Consider the following 22,638-nt stretch of genomic DNA (forward strand, 5'->3'; position numbering starts at 1 on the left):
TGCAGGTTTTGGTAGAGGATCGCCGGCGGGGCCTCGCCCTCGCCCTCAGCCCAGAAGCCCTGGCCGGGCGTGGGGCAGGCGGCCGGAGGGGCGGGGGCCGGAGCGGGGCGGGGGGCGGGCGCGGGGCGGGCTGCGCGGCGGCGGGGTCGGGGGAGGAGAGGGGGGCGGGTGGCGGGCAGGCGGTGGCGCTGCTCCCGCGTCACAGCGCCGGGCGCGGCGGGGAGATGCGGCTCCTGGCGCTGGCGGTGGCCGTGCTGCTGGCGCGGGCTCCGGCCCCGGGTAAGCGCGGCGGGACCGGGTGGCTCGGGGACCCTGGGCGGGGCTCGGGTGGCGGGGCCCGGGGAGGCCGGGGCTGGGGACCTGGGACTCGGGCCTGGCCGGGAGGCCCTGACGCCTCCGGGCCGCCCCCTCCCGGTCCCCGTCGGCGCCCGCGAGCCGGGGTCTGTCGGTCCGCGCGGCGGAGCCCAGCGGAGCCTCTCGAGGGTCGGGGCTGCCGCGTCCCCGCCTCCCCTCCCGCTCGGCTGGGACCCCAGCGCTCCGCCGGACCCTCCGCAGCCCGGTTCTCTTCCAGGGGCCGGGCCTCCAAGTGGAAGATGCGAGCAGGACTGCGCGAGTCCTAGTCTTGGCGTGCTTTCTGTTTTCTTCCCAAGTCAGCGCCGACGACTGTTGCAGATTAGTGGGCAGCGACTTCCCTTGAATTCTCTTCGGAGAGTTCTTTGGAGGACCGGTCCGAAGGGGCCGCATCTGCCGCCGGCCGTGGGGTCTGGGGACTTGATCGCGGGCATTTTGCGATGACCCGGCCTGGGGAGCTAGGGGATCCTCGGCTGGATGAAGCCGGGCCCTTTCCCCTTTCCCTGAGCACCCGACTTTCGGGGCAGCCTCTACCCGCACTACGGGCTTTCATCTGGGGTTTCTGCTTCCCACTTCTAAGGTGCTGAAGACTTTTCTTTATTTCCCAAGGCTGAAAGGGCAGTGTTGGCTAGAATAATAGTAATAATAAATATATGGATGGCACTCACATTTCCTGGGTGCCCATTGGGTGTTACAGTTATCTCCTTTAATCACACAGTGCTTCAAAGTAATGATGACAAGAGTAAATATATATCCAAGTGCTTTGCAAACATTAATTCACTTAAACTTGTCTCTGAGGGAAATGTTTATTATTATCCCTTATTTTATAGATGAGGAAACAGGCCAGGTCCATGAGTTGAATTGCTTTAAGTCACAAAGCTTATACCTGGTTTAGCTGGGATTTGAACGCAAGAATCCTGGGTCTAGACCGCTTTTACTGGCTAGGCTGTGTGGCCAGTGTTTTTTAAGTAAGGGGGCTGATGAACAGAGTTAAGTAATTTTCCAGCATTTGGGTGGGTGGCCCAGCATTTGAGCCAGCATAGATTGGGTCTGATGGGGGAGGGACTTGGTTCCCAGTGGGAAGAAATTTACCCCTTGTCCCCTGGCTGCCAGTGCAGTGGGGTTTCCAGTGAACTTGAAATCGGCCCTGTGGGAAATGTTCTTCACAGTTGTTGCTGTCTTGGCTCACAGTTCCTGGAGGTTCGACTGAGAGAGTTGGGCCAAGGCAGCTCTAGTGGCCAGCAGCCAGCAAGATGCAAGAGGGAGGTGCAAGGGTGTCTGTTCCCTGGGCTCTATGACCTTTAATCCCAGGTGCTGTCAGCAACGGTGTCCCCAGAGAGGGGCTTTTTTCCAGGAAACCTCAGGAGCTTTGAGAACTGGAATCAGGGAATCTTTATTTATTTGGCCACGTTGTGCGGCATGTGGGATTTTAGTTCCCCGACCAGGGATCAAACCCACGCCCTCTACACTGGAAGTGCAGAGTCTTAACTGCGGACTGCCAGGGAAGTCCCCTGGAATGCGAGAACCGTTAGTCAGCCCTGGCTGTGCCCAGGCCGCTGTGATGATGGGAGCTTCTGCTTGTGCTGCCCTCAGCGTGCCAGTCACTCTTCTAAGCTTTCCGTCCACAGCCCCGGGTTGCGGCACCTCAAGGGAAGGCCTGGCAGATCCGCTTTATACCTAAGTCTGGGCTCTTAACCACTGCACTTTTCTGCATTTCCCTTTGGGAAAAGTGGGGCCTTAGGGGTTACCTGGTCCCACCCGTCATTTTACAGCAAACTGAGGGGGCAGAATATTTACTCAAAGCCACGCTGTCGTCCAGATTGGTGATTGAGGACAGTCTCTGATGCCAGACGGCCTCGTTGCTAAGTCCAGCCCTTTCACGTTCTGTGTGAGCTTGAGCAAGTGGCTTAGCTTCTCTGGGCCTTAACCCTCTTGTCTGTAAAATGGGGATAAACATACTATGAGGATAAATTAAGAAAACACAACTGAAGTGCTTAGGACAGTCCTTGGTCTAGAGTTCACACCCAGTAAGTGTTAGTGTCCATCCTGGATGCGAGCTATTTTAAGGTGACCACCTTAATATGAAGGCATTACCCTGTGGGCTGGATCTCTGCTTGGTACTCGGTAAACACTGGCTTCTAGCGCCATGGGTTTTAAAGTGATACAGTTGTATTTCTTTCAGAGATTTATTTGTCACGAATTCAGACTATCCTTTTAGTAAGAGTGAGATTACTGCCAGCTGGTACACACAGTGTGCATTCCTTATCAATGCAGAGGCTCCTGGCTTCCTGAAAGGAGAGGGGAAGTTTCTTCTAGACAGACAAGTGTGGGGCACAGAGCCATTAGCGCTTAGCTTGCCCAATTGGAACAGAGGGACCCTAGCCTTGCCACCTGCGTGTCCCAGGCGAGGCAGGCACTCTGTTTCTGTTAGAAGTTCTATACTCCCCTGTATCTGGAAGCTTCATAAGTGTGGGGAGCGGGTAAGTGGGGTAAGGGAGAGAAGAGGGTTGAGTACTAGATGGATAGGTTGTGTGCTGTTTGGCTATACTGAAGGCCTTTTAGGCTGTTTTCTGAGCTTTAGTTCTTTTCATAACATTATCCAAATGGGAACAAGAGGATTAGACCCCATAAATCTTATCTACAGGAACTTAACATTTGTTTACAGGGGGAACCAGCTATGTAATTTGTGGGATTCAGTGCAAAATGGAGATGCAGGGTCCTTCATTTTAAACTTTTTAGGCTTTTAAAAGAGCAACAGCAGAGATTAAATCAAATGGAGCCCCTCCAAGCGTAAGGCCCTGCATGACTGCTGATCATGCCCCCGAGAAGCCCAGCCTTCTTCCTATAGATAGCTGTGTGTGTCACTTTCTGTTATTTCCACCTGCCCTGTTCTCAGAGCATGCAGACATTTGTCAGTATTTTAAAGGTGCTTTTTAAAAGTAGCATTTTTATTTATTTAAAAAAAAAAATTTGTTTGTGCCGGGTCTTAGCTGTGGCATATGAAGTCTTAGTTGCTGCATGTGGGATCTGGTTCCCTAACCAGGGATTGAACCCAGGCCCCCTGCCTCGGGAGTACAGAGTCTTAGCCGCTGGGCCACCAGGGAAGTCCCTAAAGGTGCTTTCTTGTTGGAGCCTTATACTCACCATGCAAGGCGTCATCTTTCTGCTTCTGAAATGAGGGAACTGAGGCCCTGAGGACCTCACTCCTAGTAGAACCAGGTTTCCAGCCTGGCTTTCTTGGATTCCAACCCCTGGCTCTCTGCCCAGTCCTGCCACACTGCTGGCAAGGCCCTGGGCCTTGAACATCCTGGCGCCCAGCCCATGAGTGGAGGGCATATCTGCCCACCAGGTCATGGGACATGTGCTTGTTGAAGAAATAAGTTCCTCTGCAACAGGAAGCCTGACCGTCTGTTTTGGGTCAGTCTCTTTCTTGCCCATGTTGTCATATTCCTCCTTTGAGAACTGGTCCTGGGGACCCTGACTGGGGTGCAGTGGCCCCTCCTGAGGTCTGTCTGCAGACTAGGTGGCTGCCTGGGCAATGGTGCGGTGCACTTCACTGGAGGATACTGATCTTCCCATTTCCAGCCTGCACTAGGCTCCTCCTGCCTCAGGCCCTTTGCACAGGCAGAACCGTCTTCCACAGAGATCATCGACTCACTGCTGCCCTGAATTTGTGTCATGAGCTCCGCCTCAGCCTTCCACTCACCCTCACCTCCCCAGGGTTTCTTTCCTCCCTGACACACAGAGATCAGAGTCTCACTCTCGGTTTTGTAAGCCCCGCGTCGTTTCTGTGTGGTACGTGACACTTTGTAGTCACATTCTCCTGTGTCTTCTTCCTGATGGCCGGTGCGGTGCCTTGTCCCGTGGACCCTCGGCTCCTTGAGGTCGGGGTGCCTCTTCTCACAGTGCTCGGTGCATGGCTCTTCTCAGCAACTATTTGTCAAGTGATTAAGTGAGCAAAGCATAAGCTGGGGTGTGAGCTGGAGGGAGCGGAGCGCTGCGTGTGCAGGTGGCCGGGGTGGGGGTGGGGGCGGGGGTGGGGGTCTACCTCCCACCTCGCTTCCCGGCAGCGCAGGACCAGAAAGCGAGGAATTTAGTTCTCCAGCACAGAGTGACTTCAGTGCTTCTTCCTCCTCGGCTGGAGAGGGGAGACTCTGCCCTGCCCGGGGCTACTTCCTTACCTTATGTGGTGTCAGAGCGTCTAGGGACACCTGACTCTCCTGTCTGGTAGCTGGCTTGGTCCACCTTGCCTGCTTTGCCCCTCTGCCCTGCAGGGTGTGGATGCTCTGTTGTTCAGAATGAGACCCAGAGGGCAAAGGCTAGGAGCCCTCCCTAGCACCACACTCTAGCCAGCCTGTCTCTACTGCGCGCCTCTGGGCCACTCTGCAGTTTCTCTGTTGAGCCATATGCTGCTGCTGCTGCTGCTGCTGCTGCTAAGTCGCTTCAGTCGTGTCCAACTCTGTGTGACCCCATAGACGGCAGTCCACCAGGCTCCCCCATCCCTGGGATTCTCCAGGCAAGAATACTGGAGTGGGTTGCCATTTCCTTCTCCAATGCATGGAAGTGAAAAGTGGAAGGGAAGTGGGTTGAGCTGTGTGGGGCCTGAGAATTGCCATGGGCAGAAGCTGTGTGATACTCTTCTCTAGTATTTAATATGGGGTGGGAGGTGGGAGGGGGATTCAGGATTGGGAGCTTGTATACACCCGTGGTGGATTCATGTCAATGTATGGCAAAACCAATACAGTATTGTAAAGTAAAATAAAGTAAAAATAAAATTAAAAAAATAAAAATAAAAATAAAATAAAATAAACATCCAGCTCAGCAAACGTCTGCAAGGCACTGGGTCCTCTACCTGCGTTTTCTCCCTCCCTCGAGCAATGCCGCTTCTCACAGCTGTTTGCCTTTGGGCTGAGTTGTGTTCCCTAGGCTTGAGGCAGTCATTTCCAGGGTAGAGCGGAGGGCGCTACCTGGGGCAGTGGCTTTCTGAGAAGGTCACGGTATGCGTGGGGGACCATACAACCTGAGAGCCTGTGTCTTTTAACAAAGCTAAATGCCCCGAGGAACCTGTGGGCATTATCGTTCCAGTCACCACCCCCATACTCTTGTGTTGAAGGTAGGTGTAAATATCTGGGCTGGTGGTAAGACCAGGGCCGAAATAAGCCTTCCTGGGAGGAAGGTTGTATGCTTCACTGGGGCCGCCGTCACGAAGTGCCACAGACTGGGGGCTTCGCCAACAGAGTTTCGTTTCTCCCAGCCCCAGGGGCCAGAGGTCTGCAGGGTCGCTGTCTTCTGAGCCCTTTCTCCTGGGCTGTAGTCGGCCGTCTTCTCCTTGTATGTCTACGTGTTCTTTCCTCCGTCTGTGCCTGCTTCCTAATCTCGTCCTTTAAGGACACCAGTCATGTTGGATTGGAAAAGGAAATGGCAACCCACGCTAGTATTCTTGCCTGGGAAATCCCATGGACAGAGGAACCTGGTGGGTTACAGTCCATGGGCTTGCAAAAGAGTGACTAATCAACGACAGCCTGTTGGATTGGGGTCCTTTCTGAGGGCCTCGTTTTAGCTTCGTCATCTCACTAAAGGTGCGCTCTCCAATACAGTCCCATTCAGAGTTCCTGGGGATTAGGGCTTCAGTATAGGAATTTGTGGGGGACACTGTTCCAGTCATAGCAAGGGTCTTTGCATGTCAGTGGGAGTGACGTGTTTGGGCCATTTGTAAGAGAGGGGCTAACTGAAGGCAGAGAGGCGTTTCCATCTTTAACTGGGGAAGATGGTGCACTTTGCTCCCTTTCCCGGGAGCTGCTAACTAGGCCTGAGCTGCAGAAGTGGAAGAGTTACTAGTTTGCCTCCAGGATGGAATCTGGCCTCCCATGAGGACCGGAGCACTTGGCATGTTCTCCTGGTTTCAGCCACTATAAATAATCCCTCCTTCCTGCAGCGTTAATAGGAGGAGACGAGGGTGTGGGGTCCCGGCTGTGCGCTCATCCCATCCATGCTGTTTCAATTTCCTGCCTTCCCCAGCTCTCCTTCCCTCCACTGGGGAGACCTTGGGGGCGGGCAGAGCAGGACTTCAGTTCTGGAAGCCAGCTGCTCCATCTCTGCTGCTCTCTGCCTGCCAAACTCTTGGGCAGCTGTTGAAGTGGGGTCAGCCTGGCATTTCTGTGCTCGTCAGGGAGCAGACTTTGGGGAAAATGCTCTTGGCCTAATATACCGTGGTGTGTGGGCTGGTGGGCGAGCTGCAGGGAAACGGTGAGGGCAGTCCCTCCTCTGTCCTGTGGGAGTGACTTGCGTAGATAGTGAGATTGTTACTAGGGGGCGTGTGCCTTCCTTGGGTACCTGTTGGTCTGCATTCCCGAGTGAGTGTCTGTCTCCCTGGGTGGCTTTGTCTTTGTCACTGTAAACATACAAGACTTCATTCTTGTTCACAATGAGCTGAGTCCAGCCAAGCACCCATCTTTTCCTTCTGAATTCACTTCCATCTATTTTTTTTTTTAATGGTAACAAAAGACTATCACAGTGCTGCTAGCTGAATAATGACCCCCAAAGATGTCTGCATCCTGATCCCTGGAACTGTGGATGCAGTTTAAAAGGCGCTTTACGGATGTGATTAAGTTAAGGATCTTGGAGTATCCTGGAGTGTCCTGGTGGCCTGGCTTTTAAGAGCTGAGAAGCAGAAGAAAATTGACTCTCAAGTTGTGTCTCTGGAGGTGTTCAGTTTATTAAATGAACAGTGGAAACTTTGTGGAAACGACATGTAAGGAGGAGCTTATTGCCTGAAGTTTTACCATGAAGGATACTGTTTGTGTTAAGCTCTCGCTGTCACCCCCAGCACACACAGGGCCTCACCTTGTTGGCTCACAGCCTCTTCACAGTGGAAGGTCCAGATCTTTACTCTCTTTCTCATCCTTCCTCCTTGCTTACCTGTAGCACTGACCAGGGTTCAAAGTCTTGGGCAACTCTGCCATCCAGGCCCCCAAGTCCCCTCGTGTGACCAGGAGGTGGTATTTCAGGGCTCTCCATAGTTCGGGATGACCTTGGGGACACCTGCTTGTGCGGTAGGGCGTCATGCTTCCTGGAGTTGCTTGCTGGGCAGTGCAGGGATGATGATGTGGGATCTGGTGAGAGGACAGCCCAGCTTGGACAGTGGCAGGCTCTGGGCATCCTGTCCTTCCTGGACTCTGCGGCACTCACGAGCTCCCGGGCTGCACGGCTGCAATCTGTAATCCCTGCAGACGCCGTGTGGTGTGTCTACTGGGAGAAGACCTTTGGCGAGGGTAGCTGGGCTGGCTGATCTTGGGTGGACAGGGAGTGGCACCCTCAAATGTCAGCTTGGAGTAGAACCGTGGCTGGTGAGAGTCAGCCCTGAGACCAAAGGACAAGACTTCGACCTGGGCCTGGTTTCCTGGAGCACATTTCGGGTTGCTGGGCGAGTCTGGTGCCCCTCTCTGCTCCTGGGCTCATTGGCTCTTTTTCCCTGCACTTCAGCTGTTAGACCGTGGATCATGGTCCTAAGAGGCTTGGAGTGAGAGACCGAGGCACCTCTGTCATTCCAGCTCCCTGGTACTAGTTTAACACTCACCTGACCAGTACTGATATCTGCCTTGGTTGTAGCAGAAATAGCTGAGACAGAGAATGGGGCCACAGCGTTGCCTCCTCAGGGAGGCGATGAAACTGATTGAAGCAGGCCTTGGAGAGGCAGGTAGGACACATGGATTTGATGTCAGCGAGGTATCTTTAAGAGCTTCCCCAAATTTAAATCTTTATGTGAAATCTCCTGAATTTTAAATATCAGCAACTAACTAAAAAAAGAGAAAAGCATCTAGGCCTGGTGGTCGGTGACTTGCAGGGGATCATCTCATAGGCTGAGGACATGGGGGCCCACAGAGGCCTGCTCCATGCCCCAAGGAAGGCTCCCTCGTGAAGGCAGCGTGCGCATAGAAGGGGTGGAGGTGGCCCGCCGCTCTGGCCTGCACATCACTCTGGCTCCTTGAGAGAAGAGGCTGTGTGTGCGCACCCAGGAACCGGTGGTGGCCTTCCTCATTCTCTTCCTCCCTTTTTTCTCGGCAGAGGTCTGCGGAGCCCTCAACGTCACTGTGTCCCCGGGGCCCGTGGTTGACTACCTGGAGGGGGAAAATGCCACGCTTCTCTGCCACGTCTCCCAGAAGAGGCGAAAGGACAGCTTGCTGGCTGTGCGCTGGTTCTTCACGAGGCCAAACTCCCAGGAAGCCCTGATGGTTAAGATGACCAAGCTCCGGGTGGTGCAGTACTACGGGAATTTCAGCCGCAGCGCCTACCGGCAGAGGCTGCGCCTCCTTGAGGAGCGGCGTGGGGCGCTCTACACGCTCTCTGTCTTGACCCTTCAGCCAGCAGATCAAGGGCATTATGTCTGCAAAGTCCAGGAAATCAGCAAGCACAGGAATAAGTGGACAGCTTGGTCCAATGGTTCCTCAGGGACAGAAATGAGAGGTAAGAATACGTCTTCTCTCTGGGAAGGGTGGGGGGCAAGTCAGAGGGTCTCCCTCCAGCTGGCCAAACAGTGGCCTCCAGGACAGACCTACTGAGCTAGAATACATCTTCTGGACTCTAAGGGCCAGGCTGTATGAGCCAGGCCATGAGAATGAGGGTTGATCTTTATGGGGATGCTGGCGCTAACCTTTGCTACAGACGTGAAGTCAGGACAGAATGTGTCTGGCCTCATGCCAGCCAACCTGCCCCTGGGCAAACTTGTTTTGTACCTGAAAGAGGGGACTGGCTGTGTGGTTCATTTGCCTCTTGCTCAGGTCTGCGCTGCCTTGATTGCTTTGCCTGGGGATGGGAGTGCCGGATGCCTTTGAGAGGAGGCGCACATTGGGAGTGCCTTGATGTGAATTGCCAGGCCTCAGAGCAGGGCAGCCTGGTGGCTCTGATCCATCGTCCAGAGGAACTGATCCAAGCCTCAGGGAACAGCTCACTCAGAGATTCATCCAAAAGTGGGCAAGGGACCAGAGGTGGCCCTCCCTTTCTGGAAACAGATAAGAGGCATGGGCCGTGTTCTGGAACATCTTAGCTACCAAATGCTGTATTTAAGGGTTATCCCTTTTTTTGGTGGAGTTCCCACGTGTGGCTTGTAGGATCCTAGTTCCCTGACCAAGCATTGAACCTGGACCCAGGCAGTGAAAGCATCAAGTCCTTACCACTGGATCACCAGGGAGTTTCCCAATGGTTATCATTTTTTAACCACTGATGTTCCATTCAAGAAGCCGCCTATCACAATTTTAATAAGACTTGTTATTGTGTGCTAAAATTACATCTTTGATTGCTTTGCACATGAATTTGGCCTGGTAGAAAATCAAGAGAACCACAAAATAAACCTGATGATAAATCTAATTTTATTTTATACATGTCATTTAAATTAAAAGCAATAGTGATGCTGTTAATGGGACAGAACCCAGCTGTGAACAGGCAGTTTAATATCCTGTGTGTTACCCCGTGTCTTCCCGGATGACTTAGTGGTGAAGCATCTGCCTGCCAAGCAGGAGACTCAGGAGACTCAGGTTCGATCCCTGGGTCGGGACGATCCCCTGAAGCAGGAAATGGCAACCCACCCCAGTATTCTTGCCTGAAAGATCCCACGGAGAGAGGAGCCTGGTGGGCTACAGTCCGTGGGTCACAAGAGTCAGAACACGACTGAGCAAGTGAGCACGCATATGTCAAAGTAAATAATTCACAGCTTCATCTGTCTTTGGAGTTTGCTTATCTTCATGTTCTTAAGCACGGAATGACGTATTATCTGAAATGTTGTGCACTTTTTCTCTTTAAGCAAATTAATTCAAGACAAGAAATGACTATTAATATAAATATGTATTTTGGCACAGAAAATAGAAAAATCAGATCACCACAGGCTGAGGAGAGAATCCACTCTGGATATCACTTGGCTCTAAAACATATGATCTTACATATACCCTTTTAATTTTTATGTCCCGATGTATTCTGGAGCCCTGTGGTAAATCTCTGGGCAGTAACGACTCTCTGCCAATTAGAAGAGATAAAAAGGGTCCTTGCATTCAAGTGAGTGCTGTCGGTACGTCCATTATTTCAGGTGTGTCCCCGTCAGTGAGTGAAGTTGGGTTCCTTCTAGAACATTTATTTGGTTACATGTTACCACAGCTTAAGGTGGTTTGCGCAACTGCACTGAAACTAACCTTTTTCCCCCACTTCTTGGTACTTTGATCTGCTCTTGTGAGTGTGAGAGGAAGGGGTGGAGTTACAAGGGGGTGTCCAGGGAGTTGTGTATAAACTGCAACCGGTCACATTCCTGCCGTGTCCCTAAGATGGTGTCTCCTGACACAGTCCAGCTCCTTAGCCATGTGCTTGCAGAGTACTTTCCCAGTGTCTTGCAAAATGAGAAATCTGAACAAAAATTAAAAAACAGACCAAACAACCAATCTACCCCAACAATTGCAATTTTATTTGCTTTATTTTGTCCGTGTGTGTTTTTGAGTTTCTCTAAAATTGGAATAAGTCCTTGAGCATGTCTGTTGAGGTGACTAAAAAAATAAATAACAAATTATTGGGAAAAAAATCTATGTTAATAAATGAGTTTGTCCTGGGTTTTTCCCTGGGGACATCTCTGAAAAGGTGTGGCTAAAAAAATATAGGCTGTATTAATTTGGGGCAAAACATAAGTTGTCATTTTATGTTTTAACTGAACAAATCATTAAAGTATGATGGAGAATCGGGGATTTTGAAGAATTGGAAAGATTTAAATTGGGGTCTGTGTGAAAACCGCGTATATACGAGACCATGGAGGGGGCGAGCTCCTGATTCTAGGAGATGATAATTGTCATCACAGTGAAGACTGAACATGTGTGACCCTGTAGGTTACTGGGGTCATGCTGGCCTTATTTTAGAGACTCTGCCATATCCCATGAACTTGCCAGCGTCAGTTTACTGTACGGAGGCAGGAGGCAAGGCGAAGGGTGCCACGCAGTTTCCTCAGTTGCTTGTGCCACGTGACCATTTCAGTGCGCCCGAAGCCGTGCCTGCAGAGAACCTGGGTCCAAGAGCCCTGAGTGCTATGTGGTGTGGGAACCCTCTGGAGAGGTTTCCAGGAGGGTGGACGTTAGGTTTGATTTCATTTAATTGTTTCATGAGTGATTTGGAAAGGGGGCACATATCACCTTAATGAACTTAACATAAAATACGAAACTGGGAAATGTTCTTAACATCAACAAGGAATAACACATGACAAACGGGAATCCAGAGAGGCGAGTGATACAAGCAGGATTTAACAGAGTGAGGCTCAGTTTGGAAAACGGCAGAGTGATGTACATCTAGGGGAAACAGCTCGCAGGCAGTGGTGGAGAGTCAATAGGAGGCTGTCCGTGCAGGGACTTCGGTGGTGTCAGTGGCAAATTAGATGCTCATCTGTAGGGTGACGGGGGCTTCCCTGGTGGCTCAGTAGGTAAAGAATCCGCCTCTAATGCAGGAGACCTGGGTTTGATCCCTGAGTTGGGAAAATTCCCTGGAGAAGGAAATAGCTACCCACTCCCGCATTCTTGCCTGGAAAGTCCCATGGACAGAGGAGCCTGATGGGCTACAGTCCTTGGGATCACAAGAGTTGGATACAACTTAGTGGCTAAACCCCCACTGCAGGGTGATACACCATGTACAAATTGACCTGGTGTCCCTAAGCAGGAAGTCGGCTGTGTTATGTGGACTCTGCTGGGGAGACACTAGTGTGCACTGCACAGTCTATTTGGGGAGCCTCATTTGTAGAAACACAGATTCGATCTAGAAAAGAGTAGCAAGCATGATCATGGAGTGAGTGGCAGCCTTCAGAGGACGATCGGTTTAGCTGAGGAAGCTTTGCTGGGCTCAGGGAACTGCGTGTGGACCCGAGTGCTTGGTGGATTCATTTACTCCTCACTCAGTGGGGATTTGCTTCATGGAGCACCTGCTCTGTACCTTGCTGTGCCAGAAACCTGGGGACACAGGGCGGATCTGTCTATAGGGTGGCAGATACAGAAACAGATATGATGTCACGGTGTCCGGTGCAGTGATAAAGGTGTGCTTGGAGCAGTGTGTGAATGCATAGGAGGCCCCTAAGGATGTGAGGAGCGGGCAGTGCTTGAGCTGCCGTTGGCGGTTTATGTGGGGCAGTGGATGAGATGAGCGGCATCTTGATGGCTAGGGCGTGCCACAGCAGTGAGTCAGGACTGCTGGAGTCTGAACTGGGAAGCGGAGGTGGCAGTGGGTGTAGGGGAAGCAGGCTGGGCTGATGGCAAAGAATTTACACTTAATATTGTAAGCTAGTGTTCTCAACCTTACCTAATGATCAGTATCACCAAAGCCAGATTCTGAAGTATCTGCCCTAGAGATTCTAGTCTATTCAGCCTGGGTTGGAATTTGAATATTAAACATCCAGTCTAGGTGATTTTCGGGGCTTCTTAGGTGGTGCTGGTGATAAAGAACCCACCTGTCAGTGCAGGAGGTGTACGAGATGCAGGTTTGATTCCTGGGTCGAGAAGATCCCCTGCAGGAGGGCGTGGCGTGGAGAACTCCACGGAGGGCTACAGTCCATAGCGTTGCAAAGAGTAGGACACAAATGAACTGACTTAGCACACTAGGTGGTTTTATCATCAGGCGTTTTTTGGAGACTCTTTTCTTTAGTCCTTGGCAAGTCCGTGAAGCATAGGCAGTTTTTTGACAGAGCCCTCTGGGAGGACCAGGCTAGAGAGTGAAGAGGCAGTCTTTTGCGGTTGCATGGGCTTTGTGAGAGTGTCAGTTGCTCAGTCATGTCCGACTCTTCTAGACCCTATGTATTGTAGCCTGCCAGGCTCCTCTGTCCATGGAATTCTCCAGGCAAAATACTGGAACGGATCGCCATTCCCTTATCCAGGGAATCTTCCCAACCCAGGGATTGAACCCTGATCTCCTGCGTTGCAGGCAGATTCTTTACCATCTGAGCCGCCAGGGAAGCCCATTGCACAGGCTTTAAATGATGCCAAATTGGGTAGTAGGAATGGAGAGACATTAGAGGTCAAGTAAGAAGACTTTAATAACTGGATGCGGCAAGGGAGAAAGCTCTGGGGTGATACCCAGGAGAGTAACGCAGTGTGCCCAGGGAGGTTGCCACGACTGACACAGGGAGCGTGAGAGACAGAGCTCGTCCACAGGGACACTGAGAGTGAGCTGGGGGGAGGCCACCCACGGATGGCCAGGAAGTATGCAGAAATGTGGATCTGAAGGGCCCGTCTGATCTGGCTTGTGAAAACCGAATCTGAGTCAGGCAGGTGAAGTCACCAGGGGGTGAGTTGATTTCCCAGGGGCAGGGGCCAAGGCCAGGAGCCCTGGGAAACACCAGTGTTTGGGGCAGCAGATGGAGCTAGCTTGGCTTGGTGTCTTGAACGGGCTCCTCTGGGCCAGCCCCGTGGCTGCCTGGAAAGGGCAAAGTCTTTTCAGTGGGAGAGCAGCAGCGGAGGATAAGGACGCAGCGGCTTCTTCCTCGGTCCCAGACAGTCCCACAGACTGGGAAATTCAGAGATGCTCCAGGCAGGAAGGAGGTGCATTGGCTTGATTCCGGCTGCCAGGTGAGCCCTGTGTCCTCTTTATTGGGAAAATGAGGAAGGGAGACTGACTGATAGCCGTGGGTGGACTGCAGGGGCGGTCCCTCCCTCTGGGGTCACTGCAGGGCCCCGGCTGCCCCCAGGATGGACATGAGGTGGGAGGGGTTAGTGGGGGATCTTCAGTGCCAGGGTGGGGTGAAGGAAGGGCCTCTCTCCAGCCCAGACCACAGGGACCCCTCGTGTGGCATCTGAAGTGCCCCCTCCACCCCACACCTTGCTCTCCCCGCCTTCCAATCTGCACTTTGATTTGCCATCTTAACAGCTCTGTTCTCTCTGCCTTAGTTCCAATAAATACTTTGATGGTGGGGAAAAAAAAAGGTCTCTAGGAAACAGCTTCTGGCTCATTCATCATGAGCAAGTCAGATGCAGGGGCGGACCTCACTGCAGGTGAGACCAGAGGAAGTGAGCTACACAGCCCTGCCCTGGCCAACACCAGAATATGGGGAGGCCCAGTCTGGAGTGCCATGTGCCCAGCATGGAACAGGCCCAGCGAGGCTGCAGCTGATCAATAGGGAGGTCAGGATGGGAACAGAGGGAGCATGGGCAGTGACTTGGGGTGATTCCCAACAGGGAGATGAAGCTGTTCAGCACAGTCTCTTAAGAGGAGCCTTACTGACGGTTGGGAGGGTCAGGGTTTTCTGAATTGGAGGCTTCATAGATTGATGAATGCAAAGTTTTCCAAATGTTCTTGGTTCCTTTAGGCCAAAAGAAATAAACAATAAGTTTGCTTTTTAAGTAGTTGGGTCCAACAGCCTTAAAAAGGATTTCTGTTCTAAACACAGAGCATAATGTATCCCTAGGCATGGAGACGAGCTGTCGTTCTCTTTGGGGTTGATGCCAAGATCACTTACAAATCGAGGTGAAGATTTGCTATTTTAGGGGGCCACCATCTGTCCTCTAGGTGCAAAACAATGAATTTTAACTACTTGTAATCAGTTTTTTCACACATTGTGATACCTTCTGACAGTCACATTACCCTGTCCCTGTAGACACAAAGGTGTTATAGCATCTGACGCCGCGTTTGGCCTGTGCACCCACCGCTGACTGGTACTTGTAGTGCCTCAGGCGTGCAGTTTATAAAGGAAGCTGCCTGTCTTCCTTAAGCCTTTCCGCACAGCCTTCGCCCTGCCTGCCCCACGTCGCTTCATCCAGGTGCGTGCTGGCTGGCTCTGTGCCTGCTTTCTCGAATCGTCCTTGGCCTCCCTTTTCCGCCTCTGCTCCCCAAGCTTTGGCGGTGTCTCTGCCTCTCTGCCTTTGCCATCCTGTCTGATGCCCCAGCGGCCTCCCACATCTGTCCTCCTTTCTGCACTGATCAGCCTGGTCTCTCTCAGGACACGCAGACCCTGGATAGTTCTAATCACGAGGACAGCCCTGAGCGGGTAGACCAGCTCCTAAGCCTGGATTTTCTTCAGGAGAGTTTCCCAGATGAAGCCTGAAGATCCCTGGGGCTCCTGGTCCACGATAGGCTCTGGCAGAGTCCTGGGTGCCACGTGTCCCTAACAGTTGTTGACACGGGCCAGTCAGGGGCTCTGCGTGAGGGTGCCACGTGGGCCCTTTCCACCAGGGAGTGTGGGCCCCAGGGTCTCAAGAGTGGTGCTGCCATCCATTTCGGCTTCTGTTCTTAGGGTAGAGCAGCCTCCACTCCTGGTTCTCCAGGCTTTGTATAGAATTATTGTCAATGGCTTTTCAGCCTGGTTCTGCCACCCACAGATTCAGAAGCAGTCTGATATTCTAAGCAGAACTGAATCTCCTTCCTTTCAGATGGAGATGTTTTCATTAACGGTGAAAATGCTAATAATGGAAGCAATTTGTAAGGGCTGTCTCCTGCAATTTAAACAGTATTTCAGTCTAACCCCAAATAACATATTTTAACAAACCATATTGTTATTTGACTTCAGATTATATAAGCAAGCTTTAAATGTTACAAGTGGACAAAGAACATGGAAACCTGTGTTTACCCTAAATGTATTTAGGGGAAAAGATGTAATTATAATTTCTTATCTATTTAACCCTGAAATATTAAAGAGAATTTAATAATTGGATCTGAAAGTACCACCACAGGGAACCGATATTTCAAGTTTCAGTGGAAGAAATTAAATAATTCCTTTTTCCCCAGAGACACAGGGCAGATAATTAGGAATGAGATTAACTAAACATTTAGTGGGGCTGCTTAATTAAGCAAGCTCACAGCATGATGTTTAAAGTGTCAACAGGTCCAGATACTCAAAGGGAACAGATTGACAACCAGCGTGTAATTTAAACACAACTTCAAACAATCCTTCATCGTGTCTATCCTCATTCTAACTGCCATGGTCTTGGAAGAATTTAAGAGCTTGGAACAAACTCAGGAGCATGTATGAAGCTCCAGTTCATGAGCCTGTGATCCCTGTGCTTTGCCCAAAGAGAGGTACATGTGGGGAGGCTTGATCCCCACTGTCCTGGGACCCAACCTCATAATCTGGAGGAGAAGTATGTCGCGATGGGTGTATATCTGATAGACTTTACTGATACAGCTAATAGAAAGTCTGGAAAGGCCGTAGAGGAGGCTGACACTCGCATGAGAGTGAGGAAAAGACAGGCCACATTCTGGGGGGGCGGGAGAGCTTCACGTGGAGGATGAGGCATTCTGCTGGGGCCGCAGGGTGAGGGGGGCTCTGCGACTGCGGGCCCCGCCCCGCCAGGAGAGGAAACAGCCGGAGCAAAGGCGTGGATGAGGGAGAAGAGGGGTTTGCAAACAACTGAGTAGAGCTGGGCACGTGTTTGTGGTTGGTGAGGGCTGAGGTGGACGGTGATAAGAGGAAGGGTTGCCTCGGTGGCCCTGGTCAGGGACCTTGACTCCAGGTGCCCCGTGGAATTCTCAGGCGCACCCACATGCCTGACATGGTGCGTGGTATAACGGACTTGTTAGATGAAGGACTGAATACTCATGGTTTTGAATAAAATGGCATTTTAATTACTAGTAGCAAGGAGAGGAAGGTGGTAGCAAGAAGATAAGATATAGGGACGTCCTGCTGGTCCAGGGGGTAAGAATCTGCCTGCCAGTTCAGGGGACGTGCGTTCAGTCCCTCCTCCGGGCAGATCCACAGGCTGAGTGACGGGGAAACTAAGCCCGTGCACCTCAATTACTGAGCCCTTGTAGGGCCCGTGCACGCAGGAGAAGCCCCTGCAATGAGAAGCCCAGACGCCACAACTCGAGAGTAGCCGCCACTTGCCGCCGCCAGAGAAAGCCCCCACGCAGCAGCAGAGAGCCATCAGAGCCAAAAATAAATAAAATGAGGATAATATATAGATCTATCCCAGGGTCGTGTCTGGAGAGGGCTTGGTAAAACTTACCAAGCCTTAAGTTTTAATATTTTCTAAATACACATGGCCATGGACAGAGAAGCCTGGTAGACTACAGTCCGTGGGATCGCAAAGAGTCGGACACGACTGAGCGACTTCATTCATTCATTTGCATTCTGTAGCTGACTCATCTTAGAACGCACAGCTCTTAGCCCGCTGCCTTGTCACAATGGGAAGTCTGTTTAATATGAGTTTTTGTTTGCTCTATTGCTGTGTTTTCTAGAATTTACCTTAGAGTGAATGCAAAGGAAAGAGTGGCTTAAAATAGACAAAGTTGGAGCTTTTCCTTTCTCATCAGTGGCTCCATCAATGCAGGTCACCCAAAGGTCCTATGCACATATATGGCTTTGCCCAAGCCCCGAGAGAGACCGCCTTCAGCCTGAGGCTTGGAGGGTCAAGGGAGAAAGGAAGCAATAGGCAAACTTCAGAGAGCAGAAACAGAGGCGGTCTCTGTGTCTCTCTGGGTTTTAGTTGCCTTTCTTGAGAACACCAAGTCAGTTATAAATAGTGAGGAAACAGCTACATTCAGTTTTTTCCTTGGGAAACCATCTCATCGTTGAATAAGAAAGGTCAGTGAAATGACTGTATTAAGTTTTGAATTTGAGCAAAGGTATTGCCTCCTCTTTTTTCTTTAATTTTAGAGTCTTGCGCGTATTTCATATCACTAGAGCTCATAACTCAACCTATGCTCTTCAGTTTAATCCAGGGACAACAAGAGTAACAGCAAGACCTACAGCATAAACATTTTATACAAGTGTTGTTTGCAAAGAACTCCACAAGAGCCCCTTGATAACCTGTCTCTGCGCAGAAATACAAGGCGAAGAATACAGCTTTCTCTGGTCCTTGCAGACTTTTCTCTCCTATTACTGTATGCAGAATGTTGCCAGCTTAAGGTCTGAGGGCTTCCCACCTCCATCTATAAGAAACTAAGAACTCTCTGGCCATAAAGTGATCGTGATAGACCCAGAGCCAGCAGCTCCAAGGTTAGAGCCCTCCAGAGAAGTCAGCTTCAAAGGCCTGGTGAGCTGGTGCGACCCCCCTGCTTCTGATGTGGATCTTCCATGGGAAGCAAGGTGCTGGGTAGGCCTGGGCTCCCTGCCCTGGGCTCTCTTCTCAGTCTTCTTCAATGTAAGTTGGTCCCAGGACCAAGCTTTCTCTGGGATACCTTGACCCACCAATACAGCATCATAGTCATCCTATTCATCCATTCAAAGCAACTGTGGCTTGTTACGGACTAAGAAGGATTCTGGGACGTGACAACAGGCGCCGTTCCAGCCTGCGTGGAACTTCCTTCAGCTGGAGGAGGGGGATGATACACCGGACCAATGAGCAAAGTGTAGTGATGCATTCTAAGGCAATGCATTCAGCAGGGAGAGAGGGTATGAAATACCAGGTAATCCCTGGAGGAAGGCCTCTCTGACTCAAATGCTCTCCAAGTTTGAGTCTGCCTTCTGGGAGACACATCATCCTTTATAGATGGTCTGCTCTTTTGAAAATAACTTCCTTGGAAGCTGTGTTCTTCACCTTGTATTTCCCTGCACTGAGACATGTTATTAGAGGGCTCTTTTGGAGTCCTGTGTAAACAACACTTGTGTGACAGTCTTATTCCTTAGGTCTTGCTGTTACTGTTGTTTTCCCTGGGTTAAACTGAAGAGCCTTGGTTGAGTTTTGAATTCTAGACCCTAACCTGGACTAGACGGGAGATTGAGGCCTAGGGCCTGGCTCCTCATGACCTGAATCCCCTCTCCCATGTCTCTTGGGACTCACCTCTTTCTGTCCTAGGAGCGTGTGAGGCAGGGCTTCTCCGTGAGGCTTCCTGGGACCTCGAGCCTCCGAATTTCCACAGCTTTGTGCTCCCTAATCCCTCCCCCAAAATACTTAAACCAGAAGTTCAGGGATCATGCCTGAGAATCCTCAAGAGGCCTAATGATTTCCTCTGTACACCAATGTTTTAAAAACCCTGATCTTCGGGCGCTCAGCGAAGGTGGTAGAAACAGGAAGGTAAAGGCGTGTCTCAGATCTGGCGCCAGTCCTCCCCGCCTCTGGGCTGCTGCTTCCCGGCCTCCTCACTCCCCTGTCTGCGCCCAGGCCCTCCCCACGCTTCTCTCTACCAGCTCCTGCCTCCCAGAAGGTGTTCTGTGTCAGGAATGTGCTCCTCACTGTGGATGTAGCCCCTGGTTGTAATTTAAGCTCCTTTAATCATAGGAGTCTTTGTGAAAGGAATTGGAGGCCCAGGTAAGCAGGTGGGAAAGAATATTGGGAGAAAGGGGGCTTTCCCAGGGCCTCCAACAATCCTGAACCCACCATTCCATGAATGATGGGGTTGGGGGTGGGGTGGGGTGGGTCAGTCCTTCAAAGCAGGCTCAGATAAAGGTGTCTGTATCACTGGTGAACGGGAGACTAGGGAGGGAACAGGAAGTCCCTCAGTTGAAGGGCTTTGTCACAGGTCTTGGCGTGAACTTAGGGGGACACAGTCTGCCACAGCCTGTGAAATCCGCCCTCCCCAAGGGAGTCTGCAGGATGCTCTGTCCGAGTCAGAAATCAAGGGTCTCAGATTTCTCACCTCTCTGCGTGGTGGTTGCCCCACAGGTCCCAGCAAAGGATACTTGCCTAAGATTCTTTCTCTCCAATCTGCTTCCTCCAGACACGAAGCTGATAGGATCGTCTTGTCTTGGTGCCTCTGGGCTGTGTTCTTCCAGACAGTTTGATCCTGCGGCCGCTTTCAACCAGAGGGCCAGGATGTGGTGGCTCTCACAACCCACCCCTCTTAAATTTCATCTGATTCTGCTGTCTTGGGGAGAAGCCCAGAATGCCTGTCACTGTTATCAGGCCACCACCTCACCAGAAGGGCAGCCCACCAAGTGCTGGGGTCCCCAGAAAGTTACAGAGCCATCAAGAGGTCAGCTGATGACTTAGCTTTTGAATGCTCTTTGCTTTCTCTTTATCCTGTGGCCCAGACCCATTGATAAATGGACCCAGGAGTCAGAACTCACAATGCCCCCTATGTTTCTGATAAAGCTGTATTGAGAAGAGTAGGTTGGTGCTGAGGCCAACCTGGGCTTCCTTTTGCTTCTGTGATCAGTTTTACTTCCTCTTTCCAGGCCCCATACCCTCTGGGAGGAGGTAGCCCTTGTACAGCCCTCCCTCACAAGACTTTGGGATGCAGCAAGGATGGAAGAGGCAAGCCTCCCTGGGAGGCCGGGCTGGCACCATTCCTAGCATCTAGAGTAATGAACCTTCTCCAGGAGGGCACGCTGCCCAGCCCCACATTAGCTCTTGGCTGAGAGGCTGGGCTCCGAGCACGGGGCAAGACAGAGGCCACCTTGAGCAGGGCATTGGCCTGACTCTCTGGACTCAGACATGTGTGGCTGGACAATGTATCACATTCACTTTGAGATAGCACAGGATTAGCAGCTGAAATAAGATAGCTACGCCGAACCTTGGGAAAATCTCAAAAGCTCTGGCAGAATTGATGTAAAAATTTTCTTTTTTTGTAGGAACAGATAAGATTATGACCAGTGTTGCTGATCTTCATATGCCAAACAAGGTTGCTGTACTTTCCCATAAAATAGCCACACTGGAGAGAAATGAGGAGCCTCCACAAACTCCTTGCTTAGAGTCCCTTAGCTTTGAATCCCAGCTTGTTGGTTCTTTCAATACTCATCTCTACAAGTCCACTGGGGAGACCTTATTTATTACCTTTAATCCCAAATAAGGCAAAGGGACTGCAGACATTAAGCCACAAGGGCAAGGAACTCTTTCTTATGGACCATTTGGACATCTGAAGAGTCACACTCTGAGGCACAGGGCTGACATTAAAGGGCCATGCTATAATTAGGTGTGGGAATTAGAGCAGGGAATAAGAGAGACCAAGTTGCTGTCTTATGGGGCTAAGGAGCTAAGCTCTTATGGAGCTGTCTTACAGATAAAAATGGCTCATTAGGTCTCAGGCACTGTTCTGAGTACTTTCCATATATTAACCCTTCTGGCTTCACACTCATCCTGAACTTATTATCATCCCTGTATAACAAAAACTCAGGCATAACAAATGGGGAAGTTAAGTGACTTGCCCAAGGTCACATAACTAGCAAATGGCAACTTAGTATTTCAACCCAGTGCACATCAGTGTACCCCACACTTCAAAGTGCATATGATTCACCCCAGAAATTTGGGTTTAAAAGCGGATTCTGATCCAGTAGATCTGGGTTGGGGCCCCTGCAATCCTGTAGTTCTGACAAGTTCTCAGGTGACATTGGTGCCGGTGGTCAGTGGACCACACTTAGAGTCGTGAGGCTCTGGACCATGATGGGCGTCACTGATCTCCTGAAATCTAAGGTCCTCAGAGGTCCATTTATTTTCCTTTTGGTATTGTCTTTATTAAGACTCTGTGGTTGTCCTAGCCTGGGCTCAATTCGTTGAAGATAAAAACTCATTTAAGCTAATTCAGGAGAGAGTTGGGAATGGTTTAAGGATACAGGACTGATGGGATGCAAGGTTAGAAAATGACACGTCAGCCTCTCGGTGCCCAGAATCCGTCAGGATCACGATCTCCGTCCTCTGCCTTCCTTCGGCAGCTTCTGCCCTTGCTCCATTTGCTTTCCTGTTTTCCAAAACGGCTGCCACCCCAGAGTCCATAGACTTTTTCAACCCCAGGACCTACAACCACCATATGTTCAGTTCAGTTCAGTCGCTCAGTCATGTCTGACTCTTTGAGACCCCATGAATCGCAGCACACCAGGCCTCCCTGTCCATCACCAACTCCCGGAGTTCACTAAAACACATGTCCATTGAGTCGGTGATGCCATCCAGCCATCTCATCCTCTGTCGTCCCCTTCTCCTCCTGCCCCCAATCCCTCCCAGCATCAGAGTCTTTTCCAATGAGTCAGCTCTTTGCATGAGGTGGTCAAAGTACTAATGTACTCTGTTTAAATTCTTGAAGGGGGAATCTGATCAGTTGCTCTGACAGTGAGTAGATTATACGGGCTGTGGTTGGGGCAAATTAAGCAGGAAGGATGTTCGATGAATTGTCCGACATATCTAATAATGCATGAAAGACCAAATGTCCACTGAGCATTCGTTCCCGGATGTCCAAATTGCTTTCTTTCAGGGGCCATCAGAAAGAAGGAGGTCATTTATTTACTGGACACCTACCAGCTGCCAAGCAGTGTGCCCCAAGATGGTGATATGGAGGTATCACCTTTTTGGTTTTTGGTTTTGAAAACTTTAGGATCTACAGGGAGGGGAATTGTTTCCCACAGGACAAAACCTTCCTTCTGAGAACAATTAGAAAAGCTGAAAAAGTAGTCTGCATTTCAGTTTTCTTAATTTATTAGGATTTTTC

The 22,638-nt window shown here is 50.9% G+C and overlaps 1 protein-coding gene across 1 annotated transcript in view; it reads left to right on the plus strand.

Annotated features, from left to right (window-relative positions):
• The first annotated feature begins 224 nt into the window (after window positions 1–224).
• Window positions 225–22,638, plus strand: part of VSTM4 (V-set and transmembrane domain containing 4) — a 79,555-nt gene continuing 57,141 nt past the window's right edge. Inside the window, exons 1-2 of the mRNA XM_068982569.1 lie at window positions 225–279; window positions 8,416–8,814. Of these exons, the coding sequence (XP_068838670.1) occupies window positions 225–279; window positions 8,416–8,814 (454 nt within the window). The remainder of the gene's footprint in view (window positions 280–8,415; window positions 8,815–22,638) is intronic.

The sequence above is a fragment of the Capricornis sumatraensis genome, chromosome 10, assembly GCF_032405125.1.
Source record: "Capricornis sumatraensis isolate serow.1 chromosome 10, serow.2, whole genome shotgun sequence".
In the NCBI taxonomy this organism is placed as follows: Eukaryota; Metazoa; Chordata; class Mammalia; order Artiodactyla; family Bovidae; genus Capricornis; species Capricornis sumatraensis.